We start from the raw sequence: 15,765 nt of genomic DNA, 5'->3' as shown, positions 1-15,765 counted from the left end.
TGTATGTATGTATGTACATGTATGTATGTATGTATGTATGTATGTATGTATGTATGTATGTATGTATGTATGTGTGCACATGTGTATGTGTGTGGCTATATATATGTTATAAAAATAAATGTGTGTGTGTGTGTGGGGGGGGGGCTTGAAAATTTCTGACCATGTGGAGAGGTGATCTGAATTTTTTTGGGTTATAAAGGGGGGGGGGGGAATTGAAAAATAAATCTAATTTTGTCATGATTCCTCCGACCCCCTCTGCCCATTATTTGTGAATGCAGCCTTAGCTTTATTGGTATCCACAGTTTTCAACTGGTTTCACGCAGTTATTTTTATGTACTCTACTGTACTCATGTTGTACCTTTATTTCACCATGACCTCGCTGGGCTTGGTTTTACATTCCCATTTTATTAGTCATTCTTTCCATGTGCTGTCCGTCTTGCACTAATTACATTTTTTATATTTTGTGGTTCAATTATTTATACTAGATGCAATTACATCACATTGGTGAAACTGCCCAATTCCCGGAATGTGCTGACAACTTTGCTCAGTTGCTGACTAGCATCCATCTACCTTTCAATACTAAATCTTACCTTACCTAATGTGTGTAGTTTCTTTTCTATCATATGTAAGTTACTTTGTCTTACTGCATCGGCCGAGATACGAACATTGGACCTTATGGTCCAGAGACTTCACTCTGGCCGTACTCCATAGAGGAGATGTTGAGCAAGGTTATATTCAAAATGTACGTTTCCTGAGGAAATATGTGACCCGACCAGCATTCACAACGGCCCGAAGGCATTACACCCTCGGGTTAAAATGTGCCTCAACGATAACACCTGTCAACCACTTAAAGACTTGGTGTAAAACGTGTCGCCATTTAAAAAAAAAATAGTTTTCTGGGAGAGGGCCATTTTAATTTGACTGATTCTATTATTGAGGTGATAGCAGTAAGATGTAGACAAACTTGCAAAGAAATATTGTAGATGACTTAAGTTGTGTCACTCAAAATAACACGAGGAACAGTGCTACAAATATACTTACATACATACATACATACATACATACATGCATACATGCATACATACATACATACATACATTCATGCATACATACATACATACATACATACATACATACATACATACACACATACACACATACATACATTCATACATACATACATACATTCATGCATACATACATACATACACACATACATACATACATACATACATACATACATACATACATACATACATACATACATACATACATACATACCAGGCAGATTATGGTTGACACATAGCCTAGTATCTAACCTTTCCCCTTTTATCAGTATTCCATTGTATGATTCGAAATTATGACAAAATTTTACGGTTGAATAAATTAGATAAGAATATTAAGAATTGAATATAACATAACCAAATGTAGAATGAATGAAGGTAAAGTTACTGGCATCTAGTCAGACCAGTAGAAATAAACATTTTCTATAATGCTTGCTCAGATGAACGCAAGCCGTGCTCATAATTTCATTTCCATTACAATATGCACTCATAAGTCAATATAAATCCATAACTCATTATTTGAGCTGACATTTGACATATAGAATATGATAAATCATCTGTCTATCTCAAGCCATTCAATAATGCATTCTTGTGCAAGGGCCTCGAATTATTTCTGTTAAGTACCAGATCTGTTCTAGGTAGATTTCTTTGTAGGCGTTGGATTGACTATCAAATAAAGTATGGATATTCGTTAGTTAAACAGTATTATATTTTTACTCTGTTTGCTGATATGAAATTACTAGTTGAATAGAAATTCGTATTTGACTTCATTTTATATAGTAGTATTATTCAAGTTACCTTTAGTTGATCAAAATATAAATGTATACTATAATACAAATGACAGTCTGGCCATGGTTTATGATTCGATACACTGAGTCAAACTATAATTAGAAATGCTCATTTCTGCTGGACTCTGTATGATACCAGTAACTATATTGCTGTATTCATTCTATATTTCTTCTGATGAATCACTAATAACACGTTGTCATAATGTCACGCCGTATGATTCAGTATTGATAAAAAAGAAAGTTTAGACTGTCATATTTTTGTATGTATGTATGTATGTATGTATGTATGTATGTATGTATGTATGTATGTGTGTGTGTGTGTGTGTGTGTGTATGTATGTATGTATGTATGTATGTATGTATGTATGTATGTATGTATGCACGCATGCATGCATGGATGGATGGATGGATGCATGTAGCTGTCTGTCTGTCTGTCTGTCTGTCTGTGTGTGTGTCTGTCTGTCTGTCTGTCTGTCTGTCTGTCTGTCTGTCTGTCTGTCTGTCTGTCTGTCTGTCTGTCCGTATATCCATCCAACCACCCATCAGGTTAAAATTAACTTTCCTTGGCGGACACTTTTGCAAAACGACAAAATGTTACTTTCATTGACAGAGGTTTAGAAGGAAATGAGAATTTTCATAGAAATTCATTTTGATACTTCACAATAATGTAACGTATATTTAACTCGTTGCAAACAATAAGACAACACAAGGAATCCATTGCCTACCACAACATGGCTCTGTACATTTGTTTTTGCGTGCATAAATTTGTGCAAAATCAGACAAAGAACTGAGATACTATTTCACCATACTATTGCAGTAAAGGGTTATCTCAGTAATTTTCACTTCATTTCATATTTTATTGTCGAATCCAGCTACTGACATGAAAGAATTTAGTTGTAATTTATTGCTGAATTTGTCAAAAATCATATGACCTTTATTTTGTGTTGGTTCTTTGTTGTCACCACTGTCTATTTGAGAATGCCAGGAAAACATATTAAAACTATCGAAATAGAAAAGTTCATCATCTGTCGCTCAAATTTTTTATGCACATAAACAAAAGAAAATTTCAAATTTAAGGAGATTCTCAGACCATCCTGAACCATTCCAAAATTGCGTACATTTAGTGAGTTGACACGGAAAAGTGTACTGCGCTGCTGTTAGTATTTCTCGCATAACAGGTAAGAACATTGTAACTTTTGTACCATAGGCCTTTTTCCCCGAGCTTTCAAAGCGACGGGGAAACAAGGTTGTGAATATCGTTGCAATACTTTAATTAACAATATATTCACTAGGGGAAAAGAGTACATGTGGTCAAATCACACTTGAAAACGGACAATCGAATGAAGTGTGAATTTGGATTCTGGTAAGGAGCTTTCCGATACGTCAAATTTAGCAGTCATTCTACAAACAAATCTTGAAAATATACTATTTTGTATTTAGTATTTCGAATGACTGTTTGTAAAAACTCAGCGGCCCGTGGAGATTCAAACTATTTCATCCTTATTTAGTGCATAACGTATACCATTAGCATCGAACAGATTGCTTTGAAAATTGTTTCTCCACGTGTTCATAGTTTGAATTAAAAAATTCCTCTTCTGGTATCAAATATATGTCATTTAATAGTTTAAGCTTCAATATGAGAGAAATTTTATATTTCTTATCAATAATCGTAAGAATTGAGAGTATTTTGTACTGTCAATGACATGCTTTATTTCATTTTTTCTTCTTCAGAATTTGAGTAAAAAGAGACATGTTCAAAGAGTTGGTGCTCCTCGCTGTCGTGTTTGCAGCTACATGTTCTATTGGGGTAGGTGTAATTTTATTGCCTATAATGACTTTTATGTGAAATTTTCTATAAGAATAGCACTTATGTCTGTGTTGTCATGCTTTAGGTGTGCTTTGAAACCCCGTTCATCTGATAACGCATTGTTTTTAAGTATACTGCGGTATAGCAATGAACACGGTTTGTTAAAAAAAAAAACTTCATCATATTTCAACCTATTGGAATGTTCAATTTTCAATATTGAATGTTGACAAATATTCACATTATCACATTATGAAACCCATGGACCGCGGTAACACCACTAAGAATTGTAACGGTATGATGCTACTTTTTTTTTAACGAGAACTGATATCACTCTGTCTTGCGAGATTGATCTTCTGCAATATTATTTCCTGGAATTGGCGTGAACAATTATTGAAGTCGACACCATATTACCGTTTTCCTTACGCTAGCACTTATCTAGTTATTCGAAAATAATTGGGTTCACTCTCAATCAGCACTTCATGAGTGATAACACTTCTGATCTATTTATTTACACTTTTTACAATCTTTAAGTTTTAACTATCTTTTTACACCTTTATAAAATCTTCAAGTGTTAAACTATTGAATTATACATTTCATCTGTATCTTCATCTGTATCAATTTACTAGAAAAGAGGGCATTACGTGGAAAGCTTAGAACTTTTATCAGAAAATTTGGGAAACGTTGTCCTTCCATATAGGATCTATCACACATTTTATTTCACAAAAACACGTCAGTTTACTTTGTATATGTCTACTCCACTTTCTTTCAAACAGTTCATAAAATGCCCGTTGCCATGTTTTTTATGAAATGCCCGTTGCCATGGTTTTTTATGACATGTCTTGATTTAAAATGGCATATTATTGGCTGTGGCTCAAATGTGCAAAACCCAAAATATATGTGCAGCTATTATCAAGAAATATTTTACCTTCTAAACAGATACCCATATGGTCCCTCTCGTTCAGCTTTAATGTGAAAGTCAGGTTTCCTTCAGCAAACAGAACGCTGAAAACAAGCATAAGGGGAAAAGCTTAGTCTCATGAAAACATTATCTGACACTTGGATGACAAGATAATCTTGCTTGGTTTGTTTGCCGTAGTCAGCATTGAACTGTTGTGTGTCTCTTTTTTGTGTTTGCTATCATGCTGACATAAATTACTGAAACGTAAATTGATTGGATCGACAGTGTTGAATTAGAAGAAATATTTAACTTCTCCCTAATGAGTATACCAAAATGAGATAATTGACAAACAAATGTCAGACGATGGTCGTGTCTTCTCGGCAAATATCCCTTATATTAAAAACACTTCTATATTTATTATTTTCACAAAGAATTATTAGGACCTGAAGGTTTGGATTCTAAAGGAAGTTTCACACTTTTTGATTCGTCATTGATTGATTAATTAATTAATTAATTAATTTAGTTGTTGATTAACGTATTTGTTTTTTATTATTCATTGTCTGTAATAAAATAATTTGATTTCATTAGAAAGATGATTTTACAAATTAGTTCTACCGTACATGGTTAGTTAGATAATAAATGTATTGGCAATACTCTGCGCTTGTCGCTTTAGGAGCCTACATTGCTTATTGTTTTCAGTAACGACCAATAGTGATAGTGGTTCAGTTCAACGTCTTGACGGTCAATATAATACATAATAGATAAGTATGATCGATTTATACCAATTACAGTCATAACAAGCAAATACTGCAATAATTAACATTTGTTCGATTCTGATTAACAATATAAGTTAACAATAAAGAATTATGCGAATTCAAATAATAATGTTACTGCAAAGATGTCTGAGCAATGTTCGAGTCTGTAGATAAATAATTTATGAAAATATATGCATAATAGTGTCAATTTACTTTTCCTTTCAACCTTACACTGTGCTCAATACACCAGCTGTCTAAGTTTGGTATCATTGATCATACTATATATTAATATTTATATTTATAATATCAATAGTTTCGTGTCATCTTAAAAATATTAGATAACATATATGTATACGTAAGTCACAGTTGTTTTGATTTCTTGAGATTTATTTTAACATGGTATACTTAGAACTATATGCGACATAATATACAAATCTTAATTCTATGTAAAGTTATTGTTTGTGTGAATTCAAATTACCGACTCGAGGAGACATTCCTCGCGGTCGTACAATGTATCTGCTAAGTACAGTTTCAGTTTCTCGCGCTTTTTCTGATTCTGATGCTATTCAATGAAACTAATGATTTGTTAAATCATCATTTCCAATTCATATTACATTTTGTTTTTACGAATATACTGTTAAGAGAGAGTTTGTATTAAACTTCCATCAACTGATACATTTTCGCAGTACAAAAACCACCATTCACAAAATATTCCATCCAATACACTGGCATACAATACGTACAGTAACAATACCACCACCACCACCACCACCACCACCACCACCACCACCACCACCACCACCACCACCAATAACAACAACAACAACAACAACAACAACAACAGCCATCATTCAATTTACCACATTTTCGTAAACTATTGCTTTAGAGAAAACATTGTCATCCAGGAAATGTTTCATATTCCACTATCATATTCCACCTTTCATTACACAAAACCTTTAACCACAGAATATTTTATAAAACAGTACTCCTCTTATACATTTACATGAGACAAAACAACTTCATAAGACAAAATTGAAATGTAAACTTTAAACGCACGGATTTATTATGATGGAAAATTAAGCACAAGAGTATGTTCATGATTGACTTAATGGTATATATGACATGGATAATCTCATTCATGTAAATTAGAATGTTCCCATGTTCATTGTCTTATTTACATTTATGCATTTAGTCTAATACTGGACACTAAAGCCATCCAAGTATTAGTAAAATATCTTTACTGAAATCGTTGTGTAACTACAGTTTCTGACCAGCATAACACCTCTTATGTATGTCGATTATGGTGAATTTTCGTCCTCTTGAAATAATTAGAAAATAGAATAATAAATACAGATCACACACATTACCCCTAAAACACACACACTCTTCCCCTTACACGTACATGTGAATATTGAAATAAATGATACCATTATAATGGTACATAAACATCCCACCATGGATTTCACAAACAGAACACATCCCAGAATATACTACTTCGTATGCGTTCAATGATAAGCAGATGTTCACTTATAATGGGTTAGACGAAATTCACCATGCCAACATGTATTGTGGTATTACCATGGGATGCAGAAAACACTTTGCTCCTGTGCTTGTTTCTAATGTAGTGGAAACTCTATATGGTGGTTGACTTGTTAAACAATGATAAAAAGTACATTGTCATACACCTTTAGTCAAATAAAGCCGGTGTCACAAAATTTAAGAAGTAGAAAGCAAACTCCTAGATTTAAAAAAAAAAGACACTGACAGTTGATAGTACATTACATTTATCGCATGGTGTTCAATAAGAAGACTAGATTGTTGTAGAAATGACGATCTATCTAATGTGCATTTCAGAATTCATTGACAGTTCTTTACTCAAAATGACCAAGTCCTAGTAGCCTCGGATAAATGTAATCCAATCCTTATGGAATCAAGAACAATTGACATATGTGAGGTATAGTGGGTTTTGGAAAACGAACAAGCAAATTTAAGACTGCACACATTTCTCTTACATACATTATGACCCTACACGTACATATAAATGATGCAATCAATAATAACACGGCACATATTCGCAATTATACGTGACGCTCTAAAATTCATATTTCTCAGAAGTGGAAGGCATTTTTTGACCCCAAAACAACCATTTTAAACGTATATTTCTTTTACAAATAGCTGCCATTTGTTTCTTTCACAATAAAGTGTCTAAAGTAGAAACAAAATATGTTGTAATAACACGGGAAAGGATCGACGTTTGATCAGAGCAGTAGTAAGTTATAACAGTGTTTGATTTGGCCAATCGAAACAGTCAATCGGTATACAGTTAAGTTGGCTATCAGAATAATCAATATCACAATATACACATTTTCATCCCGATAATACATTGTTCATTTTCTATTTCACATTGACTTCTATTAGTAACTTGTTAGCTTACCCGGACAACATAGAAAGTTAGTTGGCTAATGCACATGTGCTCATGGATTGGCCGCGGTCAATGCCTGGGTATATGATATGATAAACTTTTATTTCAAAACTTAATATTAGCGTCCCCAGACACCTTTTTTTTAGAAGCTGTAATCAATCTTCTAAATTTATGTCAGAGGGTGAGAAACAACCAATTTATATCACAATTATTGATTGTACATGTAATATTTCAATTTTCGTTGCACAATATCCAACACAGCAACATTAAACCTCTGCTAACCTCAAACTAAAGCTCTTTTAATAAACGGAAGGGTTGGTGGTCGTTTTGTATTGCATTCAGGTTTATAATAAGAGTATCGGTCGTTTGTTTTGTAATGTATCTCCCCTGTAAAAAAATAAAAATGTATGTGGGTCCCATATATTTCCTTTTGAAAAATTCATGACACAACTGGAAATCCTCTGCCCCCTCCCCATCCCAAGTACAATGAACACTCCCTTATAATACTTGCAAAGAATTGTGTGTAGTTTTACATTATTGAATAATTAACCCCACATCGATTCACAATTGTTCCTTCGCACAGCGTTTCTCTGAAAATACGGTTGCTTACGTGGAAACCTGGAATGGCAATCAAGAAGTAAGTGATTATATTTACCTAGGTTGCTTAAACCTATATATGTCTAACTTCTACACTATTACAATCATGTATGTATGTATGTATGTATGTATGTATGTATGTATGTATGTATGTATGTATGTATGTATGTATGTATGTATGTATGTATGTATGACTATGTATGTATGTATGTTAGCTTGTCTTTGTTTATTCTAATTTGTTATTCACCATTATATTAACATAATCACTTAATCACTTTTAACCATAGATTGTTATTTTTTTCATTACATTGTCAGAAACATGAAATGGTTCGAAAGAGGGAAGATGGTATGTTTTATGGTGTCATTTTTTTTGACATGTCATATTTTGGACAAAACGTGTAAACCAATGATTTGGCCATCCAACCTTTAATAGTTCATTATTCAGACATAGTATCATCATCCCAAACTTATATGCGATAGATAACTCTTTTATAGTTTTGGGATCCAGTACACAGAAAGGAAGTCCTTGCTCTGAACAATGTTAATCAGATAACAGACTCATCTGATACACTGATACACAGTAATTCAGTCTTTAGGCTCGATTCTCTTAGCAAACATATGTTTGTCTTTAAATTGGTCCAAAAGCATTACAGAATTGAATCGTTTTAATTTTAGAAATTTACTAAATAACAACCTGCAAAATAGAATTGTATTCATTTAGATACGCCGTTTGCATACATATTATGATTTACATATTTTACATGTCTTGATCCATTTTCCATCTACCAACGACTAGAAACCATTTTAATAAATAACACCTTTAAATCCTTTATCATACCTACTTTAAATAAATTACTTTATGACAAAGATACCTTTTCAAATAACTTGACAGCCATCAGTTGTTTTATTATTATAGTTTGTGTATTAAAATGATATTTGATTAAATTTACATAGTCCTAAAATTTTGCAATTTATGTGTCACTTAGCAACAATTTCAACCATACAATTTGACATAGGAGTATGTTTGTGCCTAGACCCTTCGGGGTCTATGGTTTGTGTCGAGATTTCGAAGAGTTAGCGGATGTGTTGTCATAAATTAGGATGTTTGATACCGGATGTTGTTCTTGGTGAAGGAGGGTAATATCAATATATTGATAGTCTAACTGTATTTTTTCATCAGATAGCGACGCTGTCACATGTGATGGCAGTAGAATGACATTTGCTCTTCCGATGGACACTCTTTTGGACGAGTACGGACTTGATAGCGATAATGTAGCTGGATTACAATTGAGTGAAAAGTGCACGGGATCAGTAGATGATGACAATTTTGTGATTACAACAAAGCTCTACGATTGTGGAACTACCATTGTGGTAAGAAATGAAAAATTAAACCCTTTGTCATTCTAAGAGTATTATAAGTAAAATAAGTAATCAACTAATTAACTAATTAACAACCTAATTATTAAACGATCCACAACACCGCTCTCTGAAAAGCGGTGCTTTCTTCTGGAATGCAAAAGTATAGATTCCTAGCTAAATATTGACAATGTGATCTTATAAGTAGAGTTATCCAAACATTTCGAAGAGTTTCAAAGTACAATTTGCCCATCACTACACGACAAGTCTAAATTAACCACCTTTGCTCAACCTGTAACCCACCTAACCATCATCGCTGTTCAGAGGTAGTAAGAGACGTAGTAACACTTTTGACTGTCTGCAGCCTATAGGGGAGAGATCACCAGGGGTAACTTAAGTCAAAGGTGGAACTTCGTCTCATACTTACCACATTTACACATCCTCTGTTCAAGCTTTACCCTGGGTGGAAAGACAATGGTCAAATATGACTTCGTATCTATGATATTATTGGTATTTATCAATAATACTATGTCTTGTATCTGATGTCTTGTATAGGAGGAAACTGCCGTGAATATCAGCTACAATAACATAGTGTACAGAGAAAGTGGTTCAGAATTATTTGAAATAACATGCGTTTATCCACTGGTGTATGATGATGTTAGCGTTAAAATTATCGCAAATCCTTGGTAAGTTACAGGTTTGTGGTAATTGATTCTACACTACACGCACTACATCTGCTACTGTGAAAAAGAAGTTGTAAATAAATACTTCTAGCTTCATATCATTGCTGGATGTTTGCATTGTAACAAACAAACGAATGACGTCATTACATTCAAAGGCGATATAGGTAAACAAGAAATGACAATCTTTGACCTGATTTCAATAGTAGTCTTCAGTCAGACAACGAATAATCGGGATAGGTTTCAGTATTGGTACATTATTTAATAATGATAATGTTGGTTTTTATATAGCATTTTCACTCTGTGCTCAAAGCACTTTACAATTAATACCCCTAGCACAGATCTATAGTTACACAGCGGCCCTTTACTTCCTCAACTCCTTGGGGAGCATACGATCCATTGCCGCCCCTATAAGCCCATAGGTTTAAAGCATTCACATTGCAACCTCTATTCTACCAGGTCCCCAATTATACAGCGGGCTGACTGATATTGCTCAAGGACTTCAGCCATTCAGAAACAAACGGCAGCGACGGGGCTCGAATCTGCATGCAACCTGCAGATTCAAAGCCAGTCACTCTAACCAATCGACCATCATGACTCTACATACATTTTTAAATGCATTTAAAATTTCACAGCATTATTGTATAAAATTGAAATTATTTTACAGTCATGCTATTGTCAAAATTTTATGTTTGATATCGCTTGCGCATAAATGGTGTGATTAAAGTATTTATGTTTTAATTTGAATTCTTACATCTAGACAGCAACAGAGTTTTAAGTATATTATTTGCAAAGAAGTCCTTTCATTCTGGTCTTGAGAGATCTACCTTTCTGACTCATTTTATTCCTACCATGTAGAAGGGTAGTTTAAATATAAAGACTTTATTGCATATATAAAGAAGATTTGGGATTATTATACAAACATGAATTAGGTAACGAAATGACACTATGATATTGGTGTGTCGCTACATGGATTCAACTTTTGTAACAGCGATATGTGATATTTTGTTATATTTTCAGTCATCTCCTCGCTCACTTCCTTGGCTTTGGTACCTTCAGTGTAGAAGCAACACTGTACAGAGATGAGAGCTTCACTACTATCTTAGACCCTAATACAGAATTTCCCGTTGAAGTCTGTGATGGCAGCTTGGTATATTTTGGTATCAGTGTTGACAACGAAGATAACATGGTGGCAGAGGGTATAAAAAGTTGCGTCTTATCAGACAGTTCAGGCCCAGGAGTTAGCAACACTTTTCAAGTCCTTCTGGTCTCGTCAAAGTAAGTTCGCAGTCACGTTTTATAGAATGAAGCTGATCTATTAACCTAATTCACTACATATTATAGAGTTGGCTTAATGAACAGTTTATTATGAATGACGAAACCTTTCAGTTTTATCATGCAAGTAAGGTCAAATTCTCGCATAATTGTTTAAGCAATGAGAAAGAAGACGATGGGAATTATTTTCAATAAAAATGGCCAACTTCAGTAAGTCGCACCATATACTGTATTTGTGGAATTAGTTGTATTCTTTTTTACTTTCTATTTAAAGTAAACAAAACAATGTACGGTGAGTGACTAGATAGCAAACGATGAAACACGGATACATAAAATGTCAAATGCATCTTTCAGTTGCCCAGTAAGTGATCACGTGTCCGAAATCGCTGCTGACAGTGACTCTGAGAAACGCTATAGTATGGGTATCTATGAGCTTGTTAACTGGGGTATTTTACCTGAAGAAGATGTTGAACTGTATGTCCATTGTGTTGTTGATTTATGCCAGAAAGGGCAAGCTGGATCACTGTGTAGCACGGTATGTTTACATTCTATCAGTGATTAATATAAAAATCGAAATATAATTGACGTTGTGATTGTATTAGAATCGTACATGTTATAGATAACGCTATGTACATCAATGTTTGATAATTGACACACAGAAAGTGGTGAAAGTATCAGATCACATTACCTGATACATGTTTTTTTATTCCTCTTCCTGGAGTAGTAATGTGCTTTGGTGTAAGGCATTGTAGGTGTTAACAACAATACGTATGTTAGTTACATTCAAGTAGCTGTAATTCTGAATGACACATTTGTAAATACGCAATTAATGGCGAAAACAAGGAGATGGGAATTGGACATTATCGCATTACGTTATTCTTTTTATAAATTCACAACATTCTGCATTTATTTTCGGCTAGACATATGATGCATATAATACACATACTTGGGTATGTGTAAACTTTCTTTTAGAATTTTAGGTACGGGTTGAAAAAAAAATGTTTTCGTATGTGAAACATTCATATTGTGTTATTCGCTATCCGTAGGACTGTAACGGTAGTTCGGAATATCGAAGGGATGTTTCAGATATAATGAGCGAAGAAACCGAAACCATTATATCCCATGGGCCATTCACTTCTCCCGGAGAGAGGTAGGCTTTCCTCACAATCTCTACTTTCACAAGCGACATTTCGGCAATTTACAGCATTTTACCTGACTTGTTAAATCACATGTGATTTTATTCTTGCTAACATATCAAATTTTCAGGGGTGCTAACATATCAATATTTGGTATTTCTAAATTTGACAAGTCATCGTAGAACGCACATCTCCTCAAATGCTTTTATAACTGTGTGACAATGGTGGCATGATTTAAAAATAATTGGTGGCAACAATGTGGCAGTGATATGCAAGAAATGGCTTAATTATGTTAACATAATCCTAGAGGTCAAAGTCAGGGTCAATGGTGAAGGTCGTAAATGAGAGCTTACAGTTGACAATATGTTGTAAGAGTTGACAATATGTTGTAAGCACTTGATTGGAGTCTCTGTGTTATACAGTTTTGAGTTATACAGTAAATAATGACTGTTCATTACAAATATGGCAGTCGTTTAGTGAATTATTTTATGGGCACAAAAGGTAATGCATGTGTATATATATTACTTGTTGGGTATTTTCTTTAGATATGGTTTATATGAAATTGAAATTGAATGTCAAGGTCAAAATTTAAATGAAATTGAAGGTCAAGTAATGTTTGGTATATATACTTTCCTTGATATCACCACAAACATGATTTAAAAGAAACTGGCAACAAACAAATACTAGAAAGTGTCTGTGATATACAGTAACTGATTTGGACAATAAATATGGCCACCATTTTCGTCAAATTTGCATATGTCACGGAACAGAGTGATGGTAGAGATATAACGTATTACAAACACACGCACGCACGCACGCACGGACGGACGAAGCCCATTGTAATAGTCTAAAATGTAACAAATTTATGGTTTCAGGCATGGTTGCAATTAGAGTTTCAGTGGCGAAGTCAAATAAGTTCTGCTTGCCAAAATTGCTTTCGGCTCTGAATTTTCTCTTAATCCTTTCCCACTCCCTTCATCAACGAAATAATTCATGAGTTTTCTTCCTTTTTTCACAGATGCAATAAAAGTTAAAGAATCAAATCCCATGACTTGGACAACAAAGAGTCAAGGCATAGTTGAACAACATCATGTGAAGATTACCTTCACAAATTTATTGTTTTTACATTTCGTTTGGTGGTGGTCGTTGGCAAGATGATCAACTCTCATATTTTGACTTTTAATCTTTACTAAATTACTATTGTAAGCTTGTAATGTTGAGAAGAAATAGGTATAGATAAGATTTGATTCAAGGAAGAATGTATACAGGAACTAAAATCTCAAAGTAGCTCGAAACACCCAAAAGTTTGCCTTTTGAAATCCCTACATAAATGTGCTTGTTCAACACCTTGTTTTCATGGAACCTGTCAGTTCTCAGCTTGGCTGAGTTAATACTGTTAATTCAAGTATAGTGCTGGTAGGAAATAACATGAATTTGGTGTATTAATCAGAATATTGCTTAATGTTTCGAAGACAGTATAACAGTAAAAGTGTTAAGATTTCTATTTCTGAGGTGCAGACTAGGTTCATTTTAAGGAACAAAATAGTAAAACTAGAGTTAATACGGAATTTTGGAACTTGTTTATTTCATGCTATTCTTATACAGTAATAAAAGTATCGTAGTAATCATTGCACAAGTGATTCATTATTGATATCTATCTATCTATCTATCTATCTATCTATCTATCTATCTATCTATCTATCTATCTATCTATCTATCACTAAGACAAAGCCATATAGCTACGGGGAAGTTGGCAAACACATTCTTGCCGACTTCCCAGTTCAGCCCTGTAAATGGAAGCGATTTGTTGACTACATGAGGTTTATATGGCTCCATGGTATCCACCAACAACAACCTTTCATGAATACTTACTGTAACACTATCAACCTAACTCTAAAATTTACAATACAATTTGGAATAGAGTAACGAAGAAGTCTCCTTCCTAGACACGAAAATGGTGATTCAAAACAATAAGAAAGAAACTACAGTATATAGCAAACCAACCGATCTCCATCTATTACCTATTATCTATTACCCTCATCCTGCCATCCAAGACGCAACTTTAAGTCAATTTCATGAAGTCAAACGCCCAGATACAGACGCATACCGATGCTCAACCGATGATTTTTTTCAGCTCCGAAACGGCCAACCTAGTTTTGACATAAACTTTATTGGTATCCACATTTTTCACCTGGTTTCACGTAGTTATTTTTATATGTACTCTACTGTACTCATGTTGTACCTTTATTTCACCATGACCTCACTGGGCTTGGTTTTACATTTCCATTTTATTAGTCATTCTTTCCATTTGCTGTCCGTCTTGCACAAATTACATTTTTATCTTCCGTAAGGAAGGTTATAATATACTGATAAAGTCTGTGTGTGTGTGTGTCACCATTTCCGAAAAAACGGCTGCATTAATTCAAATGAAATTTCATAGACATGTTCCGTAGGGTAATGGCAAGAACTGATTAGGTTTTAGTAATAATCCGATGAATATTAATGACCAATTTGAGTAATTAATCGATCGAACGAGTATAAAGTTGGCGTCAGATTCAGATACAGATTCAGATTTAGGTAGTTTTATCTTATGAACGTTATATAGAGCATCAGATGGCCTCAGATCCGAATCTGAATCTGACACCAACTTTATACTCGTGTTCCACACTACTGAGAAAGACTTTGTTTTCAGGGGTTTCATGCCAACCTTATTTTGTGTTTCCCTTGGATCTGCACTCTGCATTAGCTACACAAACACGAGAAAAAAGAAGACCGAGGCAGTCAGATGGCCTCAGATCCGAATCTGAATCTGACCCCAACTTTATACTCGTGCTCTACACGACTGAGAAAGACTCTGTTTTCAGGGGTTTCGTGCTAACCTTATTTTGTGTTTCCCTTGGATCTGCACTCTGCATTAGCTACACAAACACGAGAAAAAAGAAGATCGAGGCAGGGTATTTAAGTGATTCAAACTCACCAGAAAACAAT

The 15,765-nt window shown here is 34.2% G+C and overlaps 1 protein-coding gene across 1 annotated transcript; it reads left to right on the top strand.

Annotated features, from left to right (window-relative positions):
• Positions 1-2,964: 2,964 nt before the first annotated feature.
• LOC144452286 (ZP domain-containing protein-like) lies at positions 2,965-14,340 on the top strand. Its single transcript, XM_078143352.1, has 10 exons — positions 2,965-3,029; positions 3,583-3,658; positions 8,317-8,370; positions 8,646-8,676; positions 9,511-9,701; positions 10,242-10,372; positions 11,387-11,644; positions 11,996-12,176; positions 12,688-12,791; positions 13,796-14,340. Exons 2-10 carry the CDS (start codon positions 3,602-3,604, stop codon positions 13,809-13,811), a joined length of 1,023 nt encoding a protein of 340 aa, XP_077999478.1. The 5' UTR covers positions 2,965-3,029; positions 3,583-3,601; the 3' UTR covers positions 13,812-14,340.
• Positions 14,341-15,765: the final 1,425 nt, after the last annotated feature.

Source organism: Glandiceps talaboti, chromosome 22, assembly GCF_964340395.1.
Source record: "Glandiceps talaboti chromosome 22, keGlaTala1.1, whole genome shotgun sequence".
NCBI lineage: Eukaryota > Metazoa > Hemichordata > Enteropneusta > Spengelidae > Glandiceps > Glandiceps talaboti.
The sequence above is the reverse complement of the archived record's forward strand: the minus strand, read 5'-3'. Positions and strand labels throughout refer to the sequence as shown.